Source organism: Elgaria multicarinata, chromosome 10 (assembly GCF_023053635.1).
Source record: "Elgaria multicarinata webbii isolate HBS135686 ecotype San Diego chromosome 10, rElgMul1.1.pri, whole genome shotgun sequence".
Classification (NCBI taxonomy): Eukaryota; Metazoa; Chordata; class Lepidosauria; order Squamata; family Anguidae; genus Elgaria; species Elgaria multicarinata.
The window spans coordinates 21,854,175-21,880,488 of NC_086180.1; the positions used below are offsets into that span (position 1 = coordinate 21,854,175).

The 26,314-nt window shown below is 45.0% G+C and overlaps 1 protein-coding gene across 1 annotated transcript in view; it reads left to right on the plus strand.

Annotated features, from left to right (window-relative positions):
• GRID2 (glutamate ionotropic receptor delta type subunit 2) overlaps positions 1–26,314 on the plus strand; it is a 1,050,481-nt gene that overhangs the window by 548,390 nt on the left and 475,777 nt on the right. Inside the window, exon 3 of the mRNA XM_063135400.1 lies at positions 18,620–18,904. Coding sequence (XP_062991470.1) covers positions 18,620–18,904 — 285 coding nt within the window. The remainder of the gene's footprint in view (positions 1–18,619; positions 18,905–26,314) is intronic.

Below are 26,314 nucleotides of genomic sequence, written 5' to 3' on the forward strand. Positions count from 1 at the left end.
TTTCAAGAGGTGGTGCTTGGCTTGAGAAGGGTGTGCTAGGCAAGGCCTTCTGTGTGAGGTCGGTGTTGTTGCAGTTGCTCTCATATTTGGGCAATTATGGGAGAAGAGAGAGCACCCTGTGGAATGGGGGCGGCTGAACTCTGCGAGCACTCGCCTTTCGTGAGCCCTGGCAGTGGAGGGAAATGCACACTTTCTAGAGACTCTGACAAGCGTGCTTCCCCTCCTCCCCTCCACTTCAACGGGGGCCTTAAAGGCTCTCTAACGCAAGGTACCCTTTGGCAATGTTCAAAAAAGCAAACTTTCAGCTCAGTTGGAAAACACTGTGATATCCAGGGGGCAGGGAGATGCCCTCCATTGCTAATATCTCAGGGGAGAAGCAGAATTCGCTTGCATTCTTCCATTATATAGTGATCTTAGCTAGATGGGGCAAAATCGCAGGGCGATCCCCAGGATCATCCCTGTGTGTCCATATGACATACAGGGGATCCTGGGATCAGGGAGAGATGATCTCTCCCTTGCCCTGGGATCTCACCCTTGTCTTTGAGCCCGCTTTTTCTGTGTTCTCGAGACCGCGGAATGTGTGGGCAGGCATCACGAGTTTTTCCAGTTCCTCGCACAGAGCTGGGTCCTGCACACAGGGTGCAGAACTCCTCAGGAACTCTGTACCCATTGGGGGTGGGAGGAGGAGGAAAATTAAGTTTAAATTTTTTAAAAAACTACCGTTCTGCGCACGAGTGTTCATGTACTCTTCTTCTTTAAGAAATTTGCTTTAAAATGGCAGCTGCTACATCCTCACCCTCTGAGGCCGTCGCATGCTTCATGTAGACAGAGGGCGACATCTCACGTTAAAAATATCGTGAGAACTTAACCCATCCATCCCACTAGACTGCTAGGTCCAGCTGAGGCCAGTGTCAATGCAACACATTGTCTGGAATGAAAAATGGCAGCTACCAATCTAGAGGAGCTTGGAGGTGTTCCAGGGAGATTTGCTCCTACCCATAAAAAATACTTTTAGTGAGGGTTTTTTTTCTTCAAATGTTTTTTTTTTTTTGGAATTCAAAGTACATACCAATTTTATATATTCATTTTAAATTATGTTTAGGCTGCCTTTAGGTTGTGGAATCTTCTCATATCAAATTACTATTCTCCACATATTTGTTGTTCTGAGGTAGGACTTCCTTTTGCAGATGCCATGCTGCTATTTCTTCAGCAAGCCTTGTTCTTCTAGATATAACGGTTCTGTTTGAATCATGCTTTCCATCAATTTACCTAGAACAGATGTTAGGCTAGCAAACCTGTCACTTCTCCCCTCAGGCTCCCTTGATAAAGATTAGTATTACATGAACTATGTTTCTATCCTCTGATAGAACAGCTGATTTTTGTGACAACTTGCTTATTTTTGTTAGAACAATTTCATATTTTAGTCCTTTCAGAACTCACAGATAGGGCTGGGTGAACTCACAAGCCCTGTCAGATACTTGCCCTGTCACTGCCGTCAACTCCTGCTTGTTGGCTGTGTGAGCTTCATCTGAGGCTTGGCTTCACCTCATGAGCACTTGGCAGCTGTCAGTCCCTGCTGCTGTAATTGTACCCTCCCTCCCCCACTGCATTAATCAGGTGGCCACAAAGGTCCCATTGACACAAGGGGGAAGTGTAGGGTGACCATATGGAAAGGAGGACAGGGCTCTTGTCTCTTTAACAGTTGCATAGAAAAGGGAATTTCAGCAGGTGTCATTTGTATATATGGAGAACCTGCTGAAATTCCATCTTCATCACCACAGTTAAAGCTGCAGGAGCTATACTAGAGTGATCAGATACAAAAGAGGGGAGGGCTCCTGCGACTTTAACTGTTGTGATGAAGAGGAAATTTCACCAGGTTCCCCATATATACAAATGACACCTGCTGAAATTCCCTTTTCTATTCTACTGTTAAAGATACAGGAGCCCTGTCCTCCTTTTCATATGGTCACCCTAGGGAAGTGTGCAATTTCGGCAGCGGGGGGCAAATGGTGGCCAAGTGCTTGCTGGGGCCTTGTGAGAGGGGCTGGCTGGGGGCATGGCTAGACGAGTGGAGTGGAGGGGGGTGATCTCGCGATATGCTGACCTACACAAGGCACACGATGTCCCAGGAGGAGAAGGACGTCGCACCCGCCATATTTTTTTTAAAGAAACAGGAGCTGGATTGCACCCGACCCCATTCCCCCCACCCCCGATGGGCGCACAGTGTTTACAGAGCTCCATACCCTTTATCTGGTTCCTGGCTCCTCGCATTTATTTGCAAGTTACCCTGCCCTCTTTCTTATCTGGTCAGTACGGTAGGTCTCCTGCAGCTTTAACTGTTATGATGAAGAGGGGATTTCAGCAGGTGCTGTATACATACAAATGACACCTGATGAAATTCCCTTTTCTATTCAACTGTTAAAGGTACAGAGCCCTGTCATCTTTTTAATATGGTCACCCTAGCCCTGTCTAGCCATGCCCTAAGTCTCTGGAAGCAGACCCTGGGCTTACGATATCACTACTCACAGATGTATAGCATGCAGACTCAGCAGCTAGCCAGTTTTATTTTTATTTTTAGTTGGCCAAGAACTTCACATTGCTTCACTTCTATTTGACTTAATTCTTCTGATGCCCACACAGTGTCTGCTATTGTGAAGACGCAAAATAATTATTCTTTTTCTCTGCAACCTATTCATCTTTGTCATCTAACAATCCAACAACCTCTCTGGGTGGTTTATTGCTTCCTGATATAGTTGAATAAGGATTTTGTTGTCATTATTCGTTTGTTTAGCTTATTATTGACTTTCATTTGTTCACCTTTTTTTTCATGTTTTCCTCATTTGGGTAGTGCTTAGAAGTCTTCTTGCTGTTTATAGCTTCCTTGAATTTGTTTGTTATTCATACCAGCATCCCCTTGGATGCTTAACAACAACACTTAGCATATATAAAGCTCATTTTGAGTGTTTAAAATATTTCATTACTTGTACAGTAGGCTAACATTATCCTGAAGGTGAAAAAATATATATTTATTTGTATAAAATATTTATATGCTGCCCTTCATTAGCAAATTCCAGGTTGCTGTACAAAAAATATTAAACAACAACTAAAATACAATACAGGAAAGGAAAGGAACCTCTCGTGCAAGCACTGAGTCATTACTGACTCTTGGAGGGACACCAGCTTTCACTGACGTTTTCTTGGCAGGCCTTATAGCGGGGTGGTTTGCCGTTGCCTTCCCCGGCCGTTATTACCTTTCCCCCAGCTAACTGGGTACTCATTTTACCAACCTCGGGAGGATGGAAGGCTGAGTCGACCTGAGCCGGCTGCCTGAAACCAGCTTCCGCTGGGATCAAACTCAGGCCGTGGGGAGAGTTTCAGCTGCAGAAACTGCTGCTTTTTATTTATTTATTTATTACATTTATATACCGCCCCACAGCCGAAGCTCTCTGGGCGGTTTACAACAATTAAAAATAGTAAACATTAAAAGTATACAAAAATTTAAAAAACATAAAAACAGTATAAAAACAACAGTGCTTTTCCGCTCTGTGCCACACAATACAACCGCACAGCAATAACAAGTTCTCACTAACACAGGCATTATGTTGGCCTCCTTGCTGACAGTGCTGGCTCCAGGTTAATGAGGGTGCCTTGCCCAAGGAGCAGTGGGCCCCTTCCCTCCATGAGGGAACCTTCTTATTGCCATTGTCACCAGCTGCTGTTACTCCTCATTCTCTTTCTCATTGTTGCTACCACTTGCTTGCTTGACAGGCAGAGAGCCAGTGAGCAAGTAGGCCATGGCATCAGCTGCTCCTACTTCTTACCACCACTGTTGTCTGCACCAGAGTCAGAGGCAAGTGAACAAGGAAGTTGCAATGATGAAGAAGAGGGGCAAGTCCAGGGGGCTATTGGCAGTAGGCCCATCCTGGCATATGGGCCATTAGCAGGTGTTTGGCCATGCCCTGAAATGGCCCTGAGCTGAAGGGCAATAATACCCAAGACTAGCCAGTGGTGTAATTTGATAATTAAATTTCATTCTGTTGTTTCAGCCCAGCCCTCCAGCCTATCAAGATCACTTTGAAGTTTGTTTCTGTCTTCCAGGGTATTAGCTATCCTACCCAATTTTGTGTCATCTGCAAATTTGATCAGCGTTCCCCTACAGTGGGGTTTGTTATGGGGCTCATCTACACCAAGCAGGATATTGTACTATGAAAGCGGTATATAAAAGACAGGCGCCTCACCAAGCAGGATATAGCGGTATGAAAGTGGTATATGGCATGTGTCAATGAGCCCCAACAGTTGTCAGTGCACTTCAGTACCGCTATGAAGCAGTAGTGTGGCTCCTGCCTTTTACATACCGCTTTCATAGTGCGATATCCTGCTTGGTGTAGATGTGCCCATGGAAAGGGAATTTAAATCTGGGTTTTCCCTGTGCCAGCATTCCAGCTACCACACCACATAGGATGTTGGTCTTCCATTCGTTCATATGACATTTAATGCATTTTTGTTTCTCATCGTAGGAACAAAACTACTGGAGGGTAGCTTATGGGCCTTCTCTTCTTGCATTATTGAAATCTCTCAAGGATCTGTCCTTCACCTCTCCTCTGGTGCAGTAAAACTTAGAAAGAGAGATGACAGGCTTGTTCTGGCAACAGTGAGCTTTCCATCCACACTTTTCAAGCCTGTTGTTTTGTTTATTTTTGGCTTCCACAGTACCTTGGCCTATGTAAATGACAAACTTTTTTTTAAAAAAAAACCTGTGAGAGAGGTACAGTTGGAAAATGTTCAGCTATCTATAAACAGTCCAAATGGGCTATTTGGATAGAAATGCAGAAAGCATCCAGTGTTTTTGGATGACATTCATATTCACAACCAAACAACGAGAGAGAGAGAGAGAGAGAGAGAGAGAGAGAGAGAGAGAGAGAGAGAATGAAAATGAGATTAAAAATGGTTTTTGCTTTCATAATAAATCGAGATAGCAATACTTTGTGGAAATGGAAGAATGTCTGTGTATGTATGAGCAAGAAAGAGAAGTTTGCCATTGTATAATCTTGTTAAAAACCTTGGCTAAGCAACTGTGGAAGAGGTAGGAATGAAACCATACCTGCCGTGTTGCTATTGATAATGAATATCTGTGTCTCTAAGGCCCCCAAATCTTTCTTCCAACAAAGGTGTGCTAAGACTAATTTTGAGTGTCCATCCATGTCAATACAAACATAACATGTGGTACATTATCCAGGTAGCAGGACAAATGACCTTAAGTGATTTTTACAGGCTTGCAAATAGTTCCTTACCTATGGAACTGAGGGCCAAACTATACATCATGCTTACATTAGAGACTTATATCTTTACCCCACAAGTAGAGGCTTATATCTTTGCTCCATAGTTGCATTCCAATTGAAAATCCTTCCCCCTGCCATATGGACTGGAGCTATTGGGGTGGGGGAGTTCCCATTGGTGCCAATGGTAACTTTCCCTTGAAACTCCAGGCCATGCAGGGGGGAGCAATAATAAGCATAATGTGAAGTTTGGTCCTAAGAATCATCTTCTGGTGACCAGTATGGAAAGCTGTTGTGTATTTAAATTCAATTGATTTGTGTCTCTATGAGCAGTAATGTAGAAAAATGTTGGTGGGCAGCTGGGTGTATTGTAGTCACATTTGAAAGTGGGTGGGTGTGTTTTTGTAATCACATTTACCTTCCTGATTTGCAATGCTAATCCTAAACCAAATCTAGTTTAAGGAAGGCCATCAACTAGTTCACAAACCCAGGAAACCATTCTTGCATTTCCCTGACTACTAGAAGTTTCACCTGCTTCATCTCCTCGTTTCTCCAGAAGTTCTGTCTGTCCCATGCTGATCCTAAACCGAGATAGAGATGTCCATCACAATTCATTGATGACGAGTAACTTGCATCCAGGGGGGTTGCCCTAGCATGAAGCATCATGAAATAGTTGCTTCGGGTGGCATGTTCTAGAAGGGCTACAATTTCTTTGACTGCAGCCTCTTTTCTCTATGTGTCATTAAAAATAACGAGCAAAGAAAAGGGGTTTCTTTGACTTTTTGCTTGAGGTGCTACAAGGCTAAATCTGACACAGGCTGTGTCACTTGGTCTCAAAACAACACTGGTCATTATAAACCTTATTCTATTGCTTTCATGAAAGCAACGTTCATCAAGCCCCCTGACAAAACCTTCACAGAAACTTCATAGGAGTTTCAAGCACTTGAGGAAAATGTCTCTTGTTTTCAGGACTGCTAGCCAACGCCACTGAAATCATGGGTCATGTGAAAGGCCATGAAGTCGCAATGATCAGGTCCAAGGTTTATCCATGGTGGTGCATTATACTGAATGCTCCCCTTCTGGGTAGATTCTGCAAAGAGGCATAATGTTTAGCTGGATTCCATCAGTGTGCCCTACAATGACTTGGGATGTTGCAGGCACCTGACTGGGTCCGGGACTCCAACAGATTTCCCCACGTTCACCCCTCCCTGATCTCAGTCAGATGCCTGCAGTGCGTTCACGGGTCTGCGGGTTGAGCATCCACATAGCCCAAGGAGTGCCCAGCATATTCCCCTCCCCACACCACACCCACGTCCCATGTATTTGAATTAGGGATGTGCTCCGCTTCTAATCGGACCGGCAAATTAGAAGCGGAGAGGGAGGCTTCGCCTGCCCTTAAGGCGGAGGCGAAGAGGATTGGGGGGCCGGCGGAGCGTGGCGAAGAGGATCGAGGTGAAGGCGGATCCTTCGCCTCAATCCGGAGCACAGCCGGAAAGGTAAGTGGGGTTTACCGGGCCCTGCCGCTGTCGCTGTCGCCCATGCGGCGACAGCGGCAGGGCCCGGTAACCCCACCCCCCGCCCTCCTCTCCCTTACCTGCCTCCATCCGCGGTCCATCGGCGTTTTCAATTGAGCCCGTGGTTCAACCAGGAAGTCTGAGCCGCTTGCGGCCCAGACTTCCTGGTTGAACCACGGGCTCAATTGAAGACGCCGACGGACCGCGGATGGAGGCAGGTAAGGCCCCCCTCTCCCTTGGTCCCTTACCGGGTTCTGCCACCATCGCCACATGGGCAGCGACGGCGGCAGGACCTGGTAATGCCCCCGCCCTCCTCTCCCTTACCTGCCTCCGTCTGCGGTCTGTCGGCGTCTTCAATTGAGCCCACGGTTCAACCATGAAGTTTTCCTGCGGCCCAGACTTTCTGGTTGAACCGCGGGCTCAATTGAAGACGCCGATGGACCACGGACGGAGGCAGGTAAGGCCCCCCTCCCCCTTGGTCCCTTACCGGGCTCTGCCGCCGTCACCACATGGGCGGCGATGGCGGCAGGGCCCGGTAAACCTCCCGCCCTCCTCTCCCGGCCTTACCTGGCACCACTCCCCTCCACTGCGGAGCTCCGCTTCGGAGCCGGAGCTCCGCGGCGAAAAGGAGCGGAGTATGGGCGGAGCGGCGCGGAGCGGAGTGGGCCGATCCGAAATTTTCGGATCGGCCAGCGGGGCAGAGCGGGGGGTCCGTGCACACCCCTAATTTGAATTTCATTGGTGGTGTTTTGTTCTTACCTTATTGTTGCAAATGGCTGAGAGTGCTCTGTGTGTTTTGCATTCTTCTACACATCTATTCATCACTCTGTAATCTCCCTATCTGTCTGGTCTTCTCAATTTGAAAAAGGCCCATGGGAGGAGTTACCACATGATGTCTTCCCCCTGGGATTAATTGAAGTGCAGGAAACTGGGAACGCTGCACTCCACCAACATGGGGTGCTATATAAATGTAATAAATACATAAATAAATAAATGATTGTAGAACGAAGGACAGGACACTCTCACACCCTTCAGTCACCAGCTGAAGAGACGGCAGACCACCAAATGATTGTAAAATGAAGGACAGGACATTCTCACACCCTTCAGACACCTTGTAACCAAGGTAAATGCAGGATGCCTGCCCCACCCACAAACATATTGCTGAAATGTTCTTCTCTTTCTTCCTTTTTTTTTTATTAATTTGTTTCCTATTGGATGAAAGTAGTTGTGTGTGTGTGTGTGTGTGTGTGTGTGTGTGTGTGTGATATGTTTGGCACAGCAGTACATTGTACTCATTTATGAGGATGACAGAACAGTTATTTTGAATATGTATCTCTACGCAGGTTGCTAACAATATGGTTTCTTCTCAGGACCATAACGTTCTGGGATCATTCCCACCTCCGCCTACAGTTGTTGCAGCTGAGTTGACCCACACATGCAGAAAGTTGGGAAAAAGAGAGAAGGCTATGGAAATATAATTTATCTAGGTTATCAGCAGGATCAGTACTCCTGTGTAGGGTACTAGCAGGGGGAAGATTTTATTTCTAAGCATGCTAGAATATTCATTACACTTTTTTTTAAAAAAAACCCAGTCAGTGCAGCTATTCTAGAGTCTTATTACCACAGTGCATTATCTTGGTGAATTTCTGTGTAAGTGCCATGTCCTATTCAACATTATACAAATTCCTTGTGCTGACCATTTTATATTGCAGAGGTAGGCAGCCTCATGACATTTTGAAAAAGTCATGGGAGGAGGAGGAGGGGGAGAGTCTGCACTGCCTGTGATATTCCTGACCTGTGTTGCTCCTATTAAAATATAAAGTAATCTCATTAAAAGGTTCCAACTGGCACCAAAAGCTCTCTGCACCATTCTCCATAGGGGAAGGCAGCACAAGGCAGACACGTATTAAAGCAGTTCATTGTGAATTCCTCATACTGTCTCTTCAATCTCTATACAACAGGTATTTCATTTGTGCCCATCTAGGCCATTTCTACACCTGCCTTTTCCCCCGGGATCATCCCAGGATCATCCCTGTGCATCCAAATGACACACAGGGATCCCAGGAGCAGGCAGGGATGATCCCTCAATTTTCTTGGGATAATCCTTAGGTGTAGAAAGGGCCCTAGTCTGTTTAGGGATAATGAAGGAATCCATTTGGGGTAGGGGTGGAGCTCAATTTCACTGACTCTCAACACACAAACCCGATTCAGTATTTTGCCACTGGAATCGGGCGATGTGTTTGTGGTCGTAGGAAAAAGGGATACCACTGGTACCACATGGCCACATTTCACTGACAAAGGCCTTAGCTAGACCTAAGTATTATCCCAGGCAAATGGAGGGGTCATCCCTGCCTACTCCCCTGTTTGTCATTTGGATGCACAGGGAAGATCCCGGGATATAGGCCTGGTCTAGCCATGGCCAGAGTGCCACTTTTTTCTTTAATGGGGTGGGGGGGTATTTTTTCCACAGCTGCTGCACTTCCAAGTTGCAGGCGTGGCAGGGGTATAAAAGAAGAAGAAGAAGCCACTAACTGTCTTGTCGTGAGAGACTTTTCATCATTTCTTGCTAAAAATTGATCCACAGGAAAAATAGGAAGGGGAATTTCAAGCCATTAATATTTCAGATTGACTCTGGTGAAATATGACTGAAGGAGAACCTTGTATTGCTAATTTTTATCCTAGCAATGTTACACCATTCCTTGGTTTGAACCCATCTGCTAGACAGTCATTTTATCTTGTCTGGCTGTACATATTTCAGAAGCTAGTCTTTCATGCTCCTCCATTAATATATGCCAACAACAGAAAGGGGCTGTATTATGACAACATAACCTGGGAAGTCGATGAGGAAAATGCAGGGAGCTGAAACAGTGTGCTTTGAGCCCCCTCACCAGAAAGGTCTGTCCTGGAGTTCTTCTGAGTAGGGGGCACTAGTCAAAAATGCAGATCTGAAGGGAAATGTGGGGAAGCTCATCTCTGCCTTCCTCATGTTTCAAGAAGAAAGGAGGAGAGATAGAACCATGAAACAACACTAAATCTATAGCCTGCCTTTAAATTGAAGTACCTAGTCAGAGGCAGACACTACACATTGAAGAGTTTTGTGTAAAGATAAACATTTTTAAAAAAAAGATGGCAGGGAGAAAGCACATTAACTGCAAAGGATAAAAGTGTGTGAAAAATCCTGTAATTCAGCAGGAGTTCAAGAAGGCAGGATCCATTAAGAGCCTAGCTTCTTGGAGAAACTCCAGAGGAGCCAAATAACTGTCGCTATTAATTATTCGTCAAGCGCAGATGATGCAGTTGGTGTTGGCTAGACATGGAACAGTTTGCTGTCTTGACTTACTCTGAAGAATGTTTGCACAGTAAGCAAATGAAAAAATAGAGATAGAACATGGAACCTTCCATATGGTTCAAAATTGGAGCCTTCAAAATTGGAATTGCAAACCTACAATCAAAATACGGCTTGCAATTCTGACTTGGAGAACAAGCAAGGCATACAACTCAAGTAAAGATGAAGGTGGATATTGGTGTGTATTAAGGTGTGTGCTGGGCACAAGATTCATTAGAATTTAGCAATATAGAAAAAATCCAATTTGCTTTGGGCCAATTCAGAGACGTTTTAATTCAGTTCGGGGCTGAACTGAAATGTCAGTTCAGAAATCCAAAGCTTCGTACACCACTATAGTTGGCTTTCACTGGAAATCAGTATTTTTGTCATTTTACAGAAATGGATGAGAACTGCAAGTATAATAGCCTCTTGAGAGAGAATAAAACCTGACAAATTTCAGACATCTAGATGCAGGGTTTGATATTTTTTGAGTGTCTGTGTTTTGGTTTTGCTTGATGCCTTTAAATTATGTTTTTCCTTTTTTTTTTTAAAAAAAAAAGACCGTCTTATAACTCATTATGTTCTTGGTAGATTTGGGATTAAAATGGTCACAGTGACTCCTTCTGGGGGGCTCACACCTGCCACATTTCAGGTGAATAGGTGCAGTGGTTTTTGAGCAAGAGAAACCTTTTCAAGCTGCTTTCAGGTCTTCAGATTCTCCAAAGTGATGTGCACAGTCTTGTTGCTCCTAATCTGGGGCCCTCAGTCCTTTCCATACTCAAACCATATTTCTATTTTTCTTAGCCCAGGCAGTATCTGTGAGTATCTCTTTCAGGGTTAACTGCAGAGTGTGTATAGCCAATTCCTAGCAAGCTACTATTCTCAAAGAGGGTGAGCTGCAGGCTCCTTCCTTACAGATCTTTGAATTGCATTACAATTGGACTTTTATGTTCCTGGTCCTGTTTGTACTGCTTGATCCTTGTCTGAGCCTAGGAGTAAAAATGTCAGCAGACCAATTCTTCCAAATCTCATTAGGATGCATCCACACTTGTTGCACTTTGTTCCCATTAAAATCAGTGGGACTTAACTTAAGCTATGGCTAACCGTGCACATGGATTTCAGCGTCTGGATCTACCCTATTGCTTGTGTCACAATGAGGATGCATACACCCAGAAGCTTCTCATGTGAACTGGTTTTGAAATTTACTGCTAAATCCCAGGTTAGATCCATACAACATTATTTGGATTGTGCCAGTTATGCTGGTCTGCCATTTGCATACATAGAGACCTGCATTCAGTTTGATGCACTTTCCATGCAGCTTGAAGAGGGGCTAGATGCCTAAATGAATATGGTAACACCTGAACAATCATCTGCTGGAAGTGCCCTTCCAAAGGTATCCAAAATGGAAACACCAACACCACCCCAAGTCACAATGCAAGAACACAAGCACCTTTAAGTCCAAACTTGAAACATTGGGTTGCTTTTAGGTTTAGATGGATTTCTTTCTTGATACGAAAGTAAAGATGTTCTGAGTTGCTTGACCCCCCTCCCCATCTTTAACAGCTGGAGATGATTAAAGACTATCATCAGTACGACCTGATGCGCCAATGTATTTAGCATACGTGTCTCTTGCACAGTGGAGGCTCATCATAGCAATGAGAAATTTGTTTACAATGGGCATGAATAATCTCCCCTGACCAGGATAAATAGGAGTGGAAGAAGTGCACCTGAGACCATAATGTGACTCCCACTGTGCTTTCCTTCTGTTCCTGAGTAGATCAAGGCAAAGGTGAAATAAATTAATGCAGAACTTCAGCCCTTGGCTTGTGAAGTTACTTAAAGGGTGCCAGGCTTCATGATTTAACCCTTGGCATATTGGCAAAAAGGTACCATATGACCATGACATTGAGAGGCATTGTTGACTACCAATCATTCAATCATAATTCATTCTTGTATTCATCCCATTCACTTACATGCAGTCATTTTTAAATAGTGTTTTGAGAAATCACAGGGTTTCTCAGAAGCCTATCAATGAGAAGATCAACAGTGACCTGAAAGACAGCGAACTCAACACTGCAGATCTTACCTTGCAATACACATCTGGGGTGGTGGTATTCAGAGTGTTCGAAAGCACATTCTAAGTTCATTCAGCATAAAGTAAAGATCCAACAGAACCGGCCAATGCTCTGGTCGAACAGTGTGTCTGCTCTAAAACATGATCTCAAATTCTCTGTACTATACAGTAGTTTCTTGGCAAAAAGGTGGATGGGGAATGGGTAGAAGCCTTCAAAACATTTGATCTAATGTGCTGAAGTCAACTGAAAAGAACCCTGTTGTTTCAGACCAAAGGTCCATCTAGCCCAGCATCCTGCTTGCAACCATACACACAAATAAAGAGGTGACACATGGAGGGTTGAGTCAACGAGAGCCAAAACTTGACTGATATAACAATCAAAAAGATATGCAGTAATAGATGTTTTGCAGGCCTTACTAAAGTTAGCTACTGTATTAACCTATCTCAGATTCCAGAGGCAGTACAATGTCTGTCCGACTCTTTGGACACACCTTTAATTATTGAGGGTTGCCCACCTAAATCCCAACTCCTCAAGTTCTTCAATTCTAAGTGTGCGATTCATTCAGCCCTGAAGGGGTTCCTTTCCTCACCCGACTTGGCCCCTAAGTGACTGGTGTCACCCATAATGAACCTTACTCGAATAGATAGAGGGAAGGGAAATGAAGGTAATTAGTTGCCACTGAAATTTTTGAATGCTGAGAATGGGAATTTATATAAGACTTGCTTGGAAACATCTTGATCATTTGCTATTCATGTAAAATTCTCATCTGTTCCCATTGTGGATAGGGAAGCTGTATTAATTTTAATTTTTTATCTGTTTGTTTACTTTTTGAGGTCAGAGGTGGCTTTAAGAAAACTGACTGATGTGGCATGATCATTTGTGAATACAAACCTTTCATGGGGAACATGTCAAAGTGGCAGGAGTAAGCCTCTATCAATACAGTTGGACTTACTTCTGAGTAAACCTCTATAGGATGGTGCTGAAAGGCTGGAATGAGCTTTGTAACATCAAACACACACACACTTCTGGAACTAGGATATATACATTTATTTATTTATTTATTTATATTCATTGTTTAAAGAGTGGCTATTCCCAGATGGATTGGCAACCTAGATAATGCAGCATTCTCTCATTGAGAATCAGAGATGGGGGGAAATGACTATAAAGAGACTAAAATAAAGCCTGCTTCATTTTCTTTGTTTTCGGTGAAGGGAAGAAGGGAAGTAGCCTAGATGTTGAATAATTAACAAGAATAAGTTAGTATTAATCAGTTGTGATAATAAAAATGCAAAATGTAAGAGGGAAGAAAATGTGTCATGCAACAATGTGCTGGGCATATTCCAGCAGTACCCTGTTCTGGGTGTTTTTCGTTTGTTTGTTTTTGAACAATCTAAAGAGTAGAGTTTAGTGTATTGTGTGAATGTGTACTCACACATGTGTGCATGTATTATTAATCAAGAAGATGAGATTTCCCACAAAACACAGCGTAATGTATTGGTAGAAACCTGTTACCAAAACACATCACTGAATATCAGTCACGCTAAAAGAATTTTGGCATTCAAGGAACTCAGTTTCTATGCAGTTTCAGTGATGTGTGGTTTGTTGTACTGACAGATTCATCTGCCCATCTGGGTTTGAATCCAAGTGTACTCAACCATGTTAGTGCTGATTTCGGATTGTCCCCTCATTTTTTGGACAGGCTCCTCATCATTAAGAGATAGATGCTAGCAGGTACAACATGGACCTCTCTATGTTGGGAACAGCCATACCTGTTGAATTTGGTGTTGTTTTTTCACTTTATTTTTTTAATAAGAATTTTCCAGAATTTGCAAAGTTCGTATTTGGGAGAAAAAGAACTTGAGATTTTCCTTTTAAACTGAATTTTGGAGAAAGTGAAATTGACAAATTCACCCATCACTAAGCACAGCAGCCCTGCAGCAGAGTTTTACCTAATCGAGGTATGGTGAAAAGAAAGGTGAGAGTGAAGCCTAGGCTACTCTTAGGAGGGCAATACCCAATAAAATAACTGTTCCTTAATACAGCACAGATGATGAAACACACAAGCAATGATAGTGCAATATTGGTAGAAGCTAGGTATCTGTTTCTGGAATCTGCTTTGGAAATGGCTGGCATCAGAGCCTAATTTCTAAAATGAGAGCTTTAAGGCAGGCTCATGTTTAGACTGGAAAAAGTCCTACAACTCCCAGCATTCCTTTCAGGGATGTGCAAACTCACCCCAGTCTGACTCACGAGACATTCATACTCCGTTGCCATTCCCACCCCACCCCCACCCCCACACACTGCATGAGCATCTTTGGTGGCTCAGCAATCATCCAACGAGTGCCATGTCTGGGGGCTATATTGTGCATAATGGAACTTATGGAGTCCCCCCCCTTTGCTACATAGATGGTGACCATAAAGGCCCCATTTATGCATGAATAAGGGCGTGAATAGAGTGTTTGCGCCTTTAGTCTTGCATAAATGGGCCTTTTACAGTCATCATTTACGCTATGGAGGAAATGTGCAGTTTCTGGAGCCTCCGTTGGTGCTCACAATGGAGGGTCTGGGGGCAGATAGCTGCTGGGTGCTCACCAGGCTGCACAGGCACTCAACCCAAATGTGCTGTGTGCACCTGACTGGGTCCAGGGGGGCACATGTGGGGGAGCCTGTTGGACTCCCAGACCCAATTGGATGCCCACAACTTCCCAATTCTTCAGCCCAAGAGGAAAAAAGAACTTGAAAGGACACAGATTTGCATATCAATGTGCAAATAATTGGTATAATTTAGGGATGTGCTCCGCTTCTCCTTGAACCGGAGAAGCAGGAGCAGAGCGGGGGGCTTCGCCTACCCTTAAGGTGGAGGCGAAGAGGATTGGGGGACCAGCAGAGCGTTGTGGAGTGGATCGAGGTGAAAGCAGATACTTCGCCTCGATCTGGAGCTCCGCTAAAAAGGTAAGTGGGGTTTACTTGGCCCTGCAGCGATGGCGGCAGGGCCAGATAACCCCCCCTCCCTCCTCTCCCTTACCTGCGTCCGTCTGCGGTCCCGCAGCTGCTTCAACTGAGCTGAAGGACTCAAACAGGAAGACTAGGCCCCTAGTCTTCCTGGTTGAGGCCTTGGGCTCAGTTGAAGCAGCTGCGGGACCGCAGACGGACGCAGGTAAGGGAGAGGAGGGAGGGGGGTTTACCCGGGCCTGCCACTGCCGCCGCCGCCCATGCGGAGACGGCGGCAGAGCCAGGTAAGGGACCAAGGGGGAGGGGGGTCTTACCTGAGTCCCTCCGCGGTCCCGTGGCTGCTTCAATTGAGCCCGAGGACTCAACCAGGAAGTGTAGCCGCGGGCTCTAGTGAAGCTGGGATGGGCCGCGACAGACACAGGTAAGGGGGAGAAGGGAGGGGGCCTTACCTGACACCACTCCCCACCACTGCGGAGCTCCAATTCGGCCCTCAGGCGGATCGAGGTGGGGCGTAGCGGGCCTGATCCGCAATTGCGGATCGGCCGCGAAGAGGATCGGGGGGTCCGTGCACACCCCTAGTATAATTTACACAGAAGCACAATGTATCTCATGATAGTAGGGAAGACTATTACCAGGAGAACTTGTGTGCTGGCTCAGTCTGCTGTTCAGGTACTAACAGTTGATGGACAATGTGAAGGCCCATCCTATGCTGTCCCTTATTATGATTCGTGATCTTTAAACTGGGCAGGCTTTCCAACAGAGGACTGTCCTCTGTAAATTAGGATACATGGCCACCCTAGTACTTCCTGAACTCCATTATGCATATTGTAGCCTGTTTACCATTTCCACGAAAGCAATCTATGAGCCATGGTGAGAAAAAAGCACCCTAGTCATGAACAGGGCAGGGATATCTTTGTTTGCTTACCACCCTATGCTTACATAAACTGCTGTAGGCAACTTGCAGAAACTTCCTAACAGCGAGGGCAGTTTGGCAATGGAATAGATTGCCTAAGGAGGTGTTGTGTTCTCCTGCACAGGAGCTGTCAAGCAGAGGCTGGCTGGCTAATCTGCCAGGGACATCCTGCAATAGTTGCATCCTGCATTGCAGATCTTGCATTGTGCAGGGGGTTGGTCTAGATGATCTCCAAGACCTTTTCCAACTTTGTGATTCTATGATCAACCCATCAGCTCATATTTTACTTTCTTCATGTCTCTGTGGCTGTGATTTTACCTTGCAGTGGGGATTTCTGCCCCATGAGTCCCACCATTTAATTTCAGATGACGGCTGAAGGGGACGGCAGCTATCGCTGGATGATGCATGTGCTTTGCATATGGACCCAGGTTCAATCCCTTGTGTCTTCAGTTAAAAGGCAGCAGAATTTGGTAGGACCTCGGAGACCTTGAAATGCTGCCAGTCTCATAGGCAGCCGATACTCAAAGATATTCCTCTCCTAGTGTTCAAGTTCATCTAGGGCATAGCCCACCCCTGGCCTTGAGAACAAGCATAAACCCTGCCTTCGATTTTGTCCTTGCAGGTATTTATATGCCAGGAGTGCCCTCTAAATATTCTCAGAAATGAGTAATGGCATGCAACTGCCAAAATATATGCATCTGGCCAAAGTTTACAGCAGACATACACATGGAAGCAGTGGCTTAGCATAGCAATTCATTAGATGTGCAGTTGCCTGCACTGAATCTTGAAGAACAGGTCAACTGCCCATGTTGATGGCCAAGCATAAATTGGGCATGGAAACCCTTGGCTAATGTGCAATTACTTTGAAAGAGTTGCATTGCTTCCTCACCCAAGTCCATTAGAAAGCCAACATAAACACTTTAGCCTCTGCTTATTTCTCAGAGGGGTAATGTGTCAAAATTATGGGCTTAATCATTATTAATTTCTTTGATATTTATCAACTGCACTAACATTAATCATGATAAACATCTCTAATATTAATGTGGATGTCATTAGTATAGCACTTCAAGATTTCTACTGCTGCTCAGCCTTCATTAACTGGACCATTAGTTACAAGGTGTTACTTTTTGCATAAACAGCATCATGATTCCTATGTGGTATTTTAGTTGTGTGTGTTTAAGTCTTACGCATTCTGCACTACCCCTGTTTGATGTGCTGTGAGGTGGATTGGGGCCTGTCACACAGATACCATGGGTTGGATCTAAACTGAGTTGTACTTAGGGTAGGCCCAATGTCCCTTATCAGGCATTTTGAATTCATGCAGCCTCTACAGGTGAGGGGGGCATGGACATTAGCACACTGGTTCTACCCCTTCCTCTCATTCACCCTCCATCTGTAGAAGATGACTGTCTGCATTAGAGTGACTCCTCTCTCTGTGGAGGTTCTTCACATGATTTAGAACCCTGATTTTTTAGGATTCTAAATTGCACAGATTTGGAGAAGTGCAAAAATGAAAAGGTAATTGTGATCTAGTTCACATATTCATTTGGAAAGTGCAAATTAGGGTGATTCATATTGGAAGCAAATTTATTTCCCATTCCTAATCTGATAGTGTAGCACTAGTCCCCAAAGGCATATGCCACAATAAATATATTACAAAAAAAGGGAATATATTAGCTTTTTAGATGCCACAAAACTATTGTTTTTTTCTGTAACAGAAATGCAGAATATACAACACACACACACACACACACACACACACACACACACACACACACATTCATTACCACTTTGCACAAAACCACCTTTGCGAGTCTCAGAATGTCCAAATAATTCCTTTAATACCCATTTAACTGGTTATTTTATCCAATTCCCCTGAAACAGGATTACACTTATAGCCTGTGAATTGCCCTCTACAGAAGCTGAAGGTCTAGATCAAGTGTGCTGCCTCGTTTTGCCTTTACTGCACCAAAGCAATTCAGTTTGGGGCTCTTTCTGGACAAATATGCATATATAATCTTCTTCCTTCGAAAGCTGACACCAATTCCAAGCCATTATTCCTTCAAACTCTCTCAGCATGTAATGCAAATATTCTATTCCCAGAGCTTTGCATGTTGGACTTTGAAAAGTATTTATCTCCCCAGGAACTCTGTTTAATTTAATATTGGATTCGGTTACTAATGTCCGTAAGAGTCCTCAGAAGGCTATATTTATAGATGTAGCTCCTTCTCTGGCTGTGTCCTGCTTCCAGGCTGTGAGAGATGGGCAGCCATATAGCTCTCATTAGCTGTAATAGGTTTGGCAATTTGGAATGAATGGATGAGCCTCATGGCTTTTATGGCACCATACAGGCTTTTAGAAGGCACTGTTTGTCGAGGAGACGAGATGACTGAATTTACGGAAACACTCTCTATCCTCTTCTCACTTGACTGAAGTGGTTACATGTCAGGCTTCGTTATTTTGTTTCAGCAGGAGATTAAAAAACAACAGCAACCAAGTTCTCTCTGCGTGTGTATGTGCCAAGCTGTTCTTGTCATCTTGAATATTGCTGTGCTTTCTTGCAGCCTGTGACCTTATGAACCATGGCATCTTGGCTCTTGTCAGCTCCATTGGCTGTACGTCAGCGGGATCTCTCCAGTCCTTGGCAGATGCTATGCACATCCCTCACCTTTTCATCCAGCGATCAACAGCTGGGACTCCGAGAAGCGGCTGTGGGACCACCAGGAGCAACCGGAATGATGACTACACACTCTTTGTCCGTCCACCTGTCTACATCAACGATGTCATCTTGAGGGTGGTCACAGAATATGCCTGGCAGAAATTCATCATCTTCTACGATAGCGAGTACGGTAAGTGTTTACTCTGCCTGTGCGCGTCTAAGGGGTAATTGTTATCATCAAGTGCGTATAAGGCTATTAAATGCAATTGCATTAAGATCCTTAAAATCTTCCACTAGATTAGATTCCTCTCTAAGCATTTTATGACAGCATTAGCATTTCACATAATCCTTAGATTTTATTTTGATTTTTTTTTTTTAAAGAAAACTTCTCTATTTCTGAAAGCCATCAACGTTTATGGCTTTGCTTGATAATTCTTTTGATAAGTGCTAAAAGGAGTAGCTGTGGGTATTTTTCATGTGTGACACTAGGAATTTGAGCCCCGCTTCCGCTTTGTGTGCCACATCACGTACAAATGTTGTTCAGGCAGGAGGGACTTTGGAAGAAAAATTGAATTAACTTCTCAGCCAGTACTGCGGGTTTTTTTAACACTTCTGTTAAGAGCCAATTGCAAATAAAAGCCAGTGCAAGATGTGCCAAACGGCCTAACTTTCACTTACCGTCCATCTTGCTGATGTTTATGAATTGTCTTCATGCCAGTATGAGGAAATGGATCATGGCAACATAGAGGGCAGCATATATAATGTCTTTGTATTAAATGAGTTGAGATAGTAGTGTGGGTTTTCATCATATGCTTCTGTAATTTGGGGACCAGGAGTTTTAGAAGGTAATGGAAGCAAGGGGAATGCTTCCAACACCAGGCCCCTTGCTTGATGTTCTAAACAGAAAATAAAAGATGTCATTAGCCATGGTAGAAGGTTGGTTGAGTGAGAAGATTTGGCCTGTGTGTCTGAGATTCAACACTCCGGCTCTAGACCCTGTGGTAGCCCATGGTCTTGCTCACCCATTTCATGTTATGCTAGAGTGACCATATTTGGGAAACCAAAAAAGAGGACACCTAGTGTGTGTGTGGGGAAGCAGCTTTCTGAGTCCTGCAGAAAGTACTTTATTCCCCCGCCACCTTAAAGAATCCGATTGGAGTGGAGGAGGGGAAAGGATTTCATTCTGCACCACCACCATCCACTCCAATTGGGGCCTTTTCTATAATGTCCACGAATGACCCACTTTCCCCTTTAAGACCTCAATTGGAGCTCGGAGTGGGGGAATGACGTGCCTCAAGAAAGCATGTCATTCCCTCCTGCCATGCTAATGGCAGCCTTAAAGGGGAAGGTGTGTCATTCCAGGACATTATTGAAAATTATAGAAAATCCCCTGACACCATGGAAAGAACAAAAACCAGGACAAATCCGGGGAAATCCTGACAGTTGGTCACCCTATGTTATGCCAAGTCTATGGGAACATCTAGAATCAGGATGCAGCAGCAGAGAACTTACAGGAACACTCTCTAGCCTCTTCTCACTTGACTGAAGTGGTTGCATGTCAGCCTTCGTTATTTTGTTTCAGCAGGCTATAGGAACTAGGGGTGGTTCAGAGGCTGTATGAACTATATGAACTAGGGGTGGGCAAAGTCACTCGCATCCAACTCAGCAGACACTTGTCCCATTCGCCCTCACTCACCGGGCCACACAAGCTTCTTTTGAGGCTCAGCTTGGCCCAGCGAGCCACCTTCATTGCCGAAGTTGCGCACTTCTCCCTGCCATGTCAATGGCAGCCACCATTGATGCAGAAGGGAGAAGGGCACAATATTGGCAGCAAGGGCAGGCAGCTGCTGAGCACATGTAGGGGCCTTGGGAACATTCAAATGAGGGTCCAAATGTGCCCAACTGGGTCCCAGGGGGTGGGCAAACTTGAGGGAGACGATTGCATTCCCAGACTCAGTTGGGTATTCGAGACATCCCTAATATGAACTAAGCAGGGGTAGGCAGGGGGTAGATGTGAGACATCCCTAATATGAACTAAGCAGGGATAAACAGGAGGTAGATCTCCAGATGTTTTGGACTTCAACTCCCAGGAGCCCCTGTCAGCATGGCCAATGTTTGGGAATGCTGGGAGTCGAAATCCAAAACAGCTCAAACTCTACATTCTGCTCACCCCTGAATTATACTAAATATAGCTTTATCATATCTATATACCTTGTTCAGACGACATTGTTGTTTATTCGTTCAGTCATTTCCGACTCTTCGTGACTTCATGGACCAGCCCACGCCAGAGCTTTCTGTCGGCTGTTGCCACCCCCAGCTTCCCCAAGGTCAAGTCTGTCACCTCCAGAATATCATCCATCCATCTTGCCCTTGGTCGGCCCCTCTTCCTTTTGCCTTCCATTTTCCCTAGCATCAGCCTCTTCTCCAGGGTGTCCTGTCTTCTCATTATGTGGCCAAAGTACTTCAGTTTTGCCTTTAATACCATTCCCTCAAGTGAGCAGTCTGGCTTTATTTCCTGGAGTATGGACTGGTTTGATCTTCTTGCAGTCCAAGGCACTCTCAGAATTTTCCTCCAACACCACAGTTCAAAAGCATCTATCTTCCTTCGCTCAGCCTTCCTTATGGTCCAGCTCTCGCAGCCATAGGTTACTACGGGGAATACCATTGCTTTAACTATGCAGACCTTTGTTGTCAGTGTGGTGTCTCTGCTCTTAACTATTTTATCAAGATTTGTCATTGCTCTCAGCCACAATGGTTAAGCATTTTGTGCTAAACATTATGGCTTAACATGGCATGTGAAACATGACTTAGTGTGTCATGTGAACCATTCCTAACCATGGTGGCTACATAACTACAGTTTAAACATGCTCACTACTAACCATTTGCTGCAAAAGGGTTAGTAGACTTGCCATGGCTTAGCGTGTTGTCTACTTTGATCATGACAGTGAGCAGTCACTGTCATGTTTTACACTTGTAAGACCATACATTGGGAATGGGGGGGGGGCTGCAGAGTTATGTACACACTTCATGATTGGCTGATCACATTAGTAGATGCAGGAACTTAGCCTGTAAGAGCAAATTGCCAGTATCATATAAGCATCAGGTTTCTTCTGCCTGTTTTCACCAAAAGGTTCCAAAACCATTAACTAATTTGCACCAGTGGGATGTCATTTGAAACACCTGCATAATAGGTCTGTTTTAATTTAACAAGAGTTGCACATGGAGATGGCATACTAAGCTCTTTCAAAATAAACATTTACTTAACGGTAGGGAAAAATACATGAATGTGCAACTTCAAACACAAGAGGGGGGAAATGCCATATGGCGCCTCCATGTCAGCCCATACAACCCATCAATGTCATTCTAGCCAAGGATGACTGGACACTGGTTCCCCCAGAGCCTGCCAGTGCCTCTGCTCAGATTGCTGGGAAGGGAGTCATAGTGAAAATCCTTCGAAATGCTTCTTGCCTGAAGACTAGGGTTTGCTGCATTGAACCTCATTCAAACAGTGGAAATAAAAACAATATAATTGAGAATGGCCCTGTGTTTTAGAGAAGGCCTAAAAGCAAATCCAGTGCTTAAAGCTACAATAAATACAGGCTTACCTGGAAGTAGTAATCTCTGTTGAACTCAACAAGGCTCACTTCCAAGTAACATATAGCAGGGGTGGGCAACGTGTGGCCCTCCAGATGTTTTGCCAGACAACTCCCATCATCCTTCACCACTGGCTATGCTGGCTACAGCCAATGGGAGTTGTAGGCTAAAACATCTGGAAGATTGCAAATTGCCCACCCATCATATGCAGGAAACTACTGTACAAACTGCTTCTGTGATGGGTTTTCTGGATTTTGGGATTCCATGAACAGCTCTCTCTTTTTTGGTTCTTAGCTAGGGTAACTGTAGGGTGACCATATGAAAAGGAGGACAGGGCTCCTGTATCTTTAACAGTTGTTTACACAAGGGAATTTCAGCAGGGGTCATTTGTATATATGGGGAACCTGGTGAAATTCCCTCTTCATCACAGCAGTTATAGGTGCAGGAGCTATACTAGAGTAATCAGATTTAAAAGAAGGCAGGGCTCCTGCAGCTTTAACTGTTGTGATGGAGAGGAAATTGCACCAGATTCTCCATATATACAACTGACACCTGCTGAAATTCCCTTTTCAATACAACTATTAAAGATACAGGAGCCCTGTCCTCCTTTTCATATGGTCTTCTTAGGTAACCATGAGTCCTATTTTACAGTGGATAGTCCTCTGTTTGAAGTCAACCTCTACTTGAACAGCTGTCTAATCAATGAGAAATATCCAAATATGTCCCAGCACTAGTACTAATGATGTTGCACTAGTGTAAACCCACCCTTGCACAACATAAATAATGCTCACTAGGGCAAATGGAAAAGCAGTGATTTGCTGCCAACTCACCACTTTCCCCCATTATTATTATTATTTATTTATTTATATAGCACCATCAATGTACATGGTGATGGGTTAAACAGAGTAAAACAGTAAAACAGTAAATAGCAAGACCCTGCCGCTTGGGCTTACATTCTAATTAAATCATGGTAAAACAATAAGGAGGGGAAGAAAATGCAAACAGGCACAGGGTAGGGTAAAACTAACAGTATAAAGTCCAAACAACATCAAGTTTTAAAAGCTTTAGGAAAGAGAAAGGTTTTTAGCTGAGCTTTAAAAGCTGCGATTGAGCTTGTAGATCTCAAATGTTCTGGAAGAGCGTTCCAGGTGTAAGGGGCAGCAGAAGAAAATGGACGAAGCCGAGCAAGGGAAGTAGAGGCCCTTGGGCAGGCGAGAAACATGGCATCAGAGGAGTGAAGAGCACGAGCGGGGCAATAGTGTGAGATGAGAGAGGAGAGATAGGAAGGAGCTAGACCGTGAAAAGCTTTGAAGGTCAACAGGAGAAGTTTATATTGGATTCTGAAGTGAATTGGAAGCCAATGAAGAGATTTCAGAAGTGAAGTTACATGGTCAGAGCGGCGAGCCAGGAAGATGATCTTAGCAGCAGAGTGGTGGACAGAAACCAGCGGACTGATGTGAGAGGAAGGAAGGCCAGAGAGAAGAAGGTTGCAGTAGTCCAGCCGAGAAATAACCAGTGCATGAACAAGCGTCTTGGCAGAAGAGGCAGACAAAAATGATCGAATCCTGGCAATATTATACAGGAAAAAACGGCAGGATTTAGCTACTGCCTCAATATGAGGAATAAAGGAGAGTGAGGAATCAAATATAAAGCCAAGGCTACGAGCTTCCTTGACTGGAGTAAGCGTAACATCATTGACAGTAAGAGAGAATGAGAGATGAGGAGAAGGTTTAGGAGGAAAAACGAGCAATTCAGTCTTTGCCATATTAAGTTTCAAACGACGATGCAGCAGCCAAGCTGAGATATCTGAAAGACATGCTGAGATACGATCGTGAACATCAGGAGAAAGTTCCGGAGAAGAAAGATATAATTGTGTATCACCGGCATACAGATGATATTGGAGGCCATGAGATTGAATAAGATTGCCCAAGGGCAACATGTATAAAGAAAACAACAACGGGCCAAGCACCGAGCCTTGCGGAACCCCTACTGAAAGGGGAAAAGAGGAAGACGAGCTGCCATTAGCCAACACGCTGAAAGAGCGACCCGCTAGATAGGAGGCAAACCAGTTATAGACAGAGCCGCAAAGTCCAAGGTCATGAAGGGAATCTAGGAGAAGATCATGATCAACCGTGTCAAAGGCTGCAGTTAGATCAAGGAGAATAAGAATGGAATAAAGGCCTTTAGACTTGGCAGTAAGAAGATCATTGGTGATCTTAGTAAGGGCTGTTTCAGTGGAATGCAAAGGATGGAATCCAGATTGAAAAGGATCCAGAGCAGAGTTACTAGAAAGAAAGTCAAGACAACGAGAGTAGACCACACGCTCCAGGATCTTTGAAACAAAAGGCAACAAAGAGACAGGTCGGTAGTTAGACAGAGCTAGCCTATCAAGAGTAGGTTTCTTGAGAATAGGAGAGACTGTAGCATGTTTAAAAGCAGAAGGAAATGAACCAGAGGACAGAGCAAGTACTGGTGATGTGTTGGTCTACGAAAGTGTTGGTTTACACTACCACAAAGTCATTAGTGCTAGCCAGTGGAGGCTGGTGGCCCTAATGTCAGTCAATCTGTGAATCTGATTTGCCTCTTTTTGGGGGGGACGGGATGGTTCAACAACTTGGTTTACACCTTTATAGGGCTCATCTACACCAAGCAGGATATTCCACTATGAAAGTGGCATGAAAGCATGATATGGTATGTATCATTAGTCCCAACAGTTGTCAGTGCACTTCAATATCACTATAAAGCAGTAATGTGGCTCCTGCCTTTTATATGCCACTTTCATGCCACTTTCATAGTGGAATATCTGCTTGGTGTAGATGAGCCCATAGTTAACACTGATACTGACTGAAACCCAGAGCAGTTTCACAGCCCCACTGACATCGGAGCCACCAGCCTCCACTGTTGCTAGCACTAGAGCACAGTTGAATACTATTCTTGTCTAGATGAAAAGAGAGCAAGGGCCTTGCTAGACGAGGCCTTAGCACGCTTTGAGGCCCGGTTTCCCTGCTGTGCGTCCAGATGACGCACAGGGGAATCCGGGGTCAAGCCGTGCTCAGACCTTTTCAGGCCGGGGCTGCGGAACGTCTAGCAAGGTCCGTGGCTTTTTGTGGCTACTTGCTTACTTGCGAGTAGCCGGGAAAAGCCACGGACTGGGCACAGTGCTCATACGAGCGCTGTGCCCATCAGGCCGGGGGGATCCCGGGGGGGGAGATAGGGGGGAAAGGCCGGACCGGCAGGAGAGGGGGAGGGTGGAGGGTGGCACAGATCAGGGATGGGATGGAGGGCCGAGGGTGGCACAGACACGCAAGGGAGAGCTGAGGGTGGCACAGACACGGGAGGGAGGGCCGAGGGTGGCACAGATCAGGGACGGGACAGAGGGCCGAGGGTGGAACAGACACGGGACAGAGGGCCGAGGGTGGCACAGATCGGGGATGGGATGGAGAAAGAGTGGGCAGGAGGCATGGGAGGGGATCAGGAGCGGATGGGGGGGGCATAAGTAAAAAAAACACGCTTACCTTGTCCGGAGTCTTTGGGGCGCACATGGCCCCTTTAACAAAAAAACAAAAAAATGGCAGACGCTGCAGGGCTTCCGTAGTCCCTGCGCGTCGTGCGTCTAGGAGGCGGGGAGCCGTGTGCTAAAGTTAGCGCGCCGTTGCCCCGCCTCCCTGCCGGCTTATCCGGCATCGTCTTGCAAGGCCCCAAGTTTCTCAAAGCTACCCCGGACAATATAATGAGCAGGCACTGAAGTCACCTGGCTACAGTCTCCCCCATTACATAGACATGCTTATATTTCTATCAAAGTAAGTATTTCTAAATGTGCATCAGTATATATAACTTAGCAAGTGTGAATGTTAGGTAAAAATGGGTGCCCTTTTATTCTTCTTTTTGGTGATGCATTTGCTCTTTTCGGGTGATGCCACCCTTGTCTCGTATTACCTTTTGCTAGATTCCATTTGCCACTTTATATTCTAATTTTTATGGCTGCAAATAGAAAGGATCCCAGAAT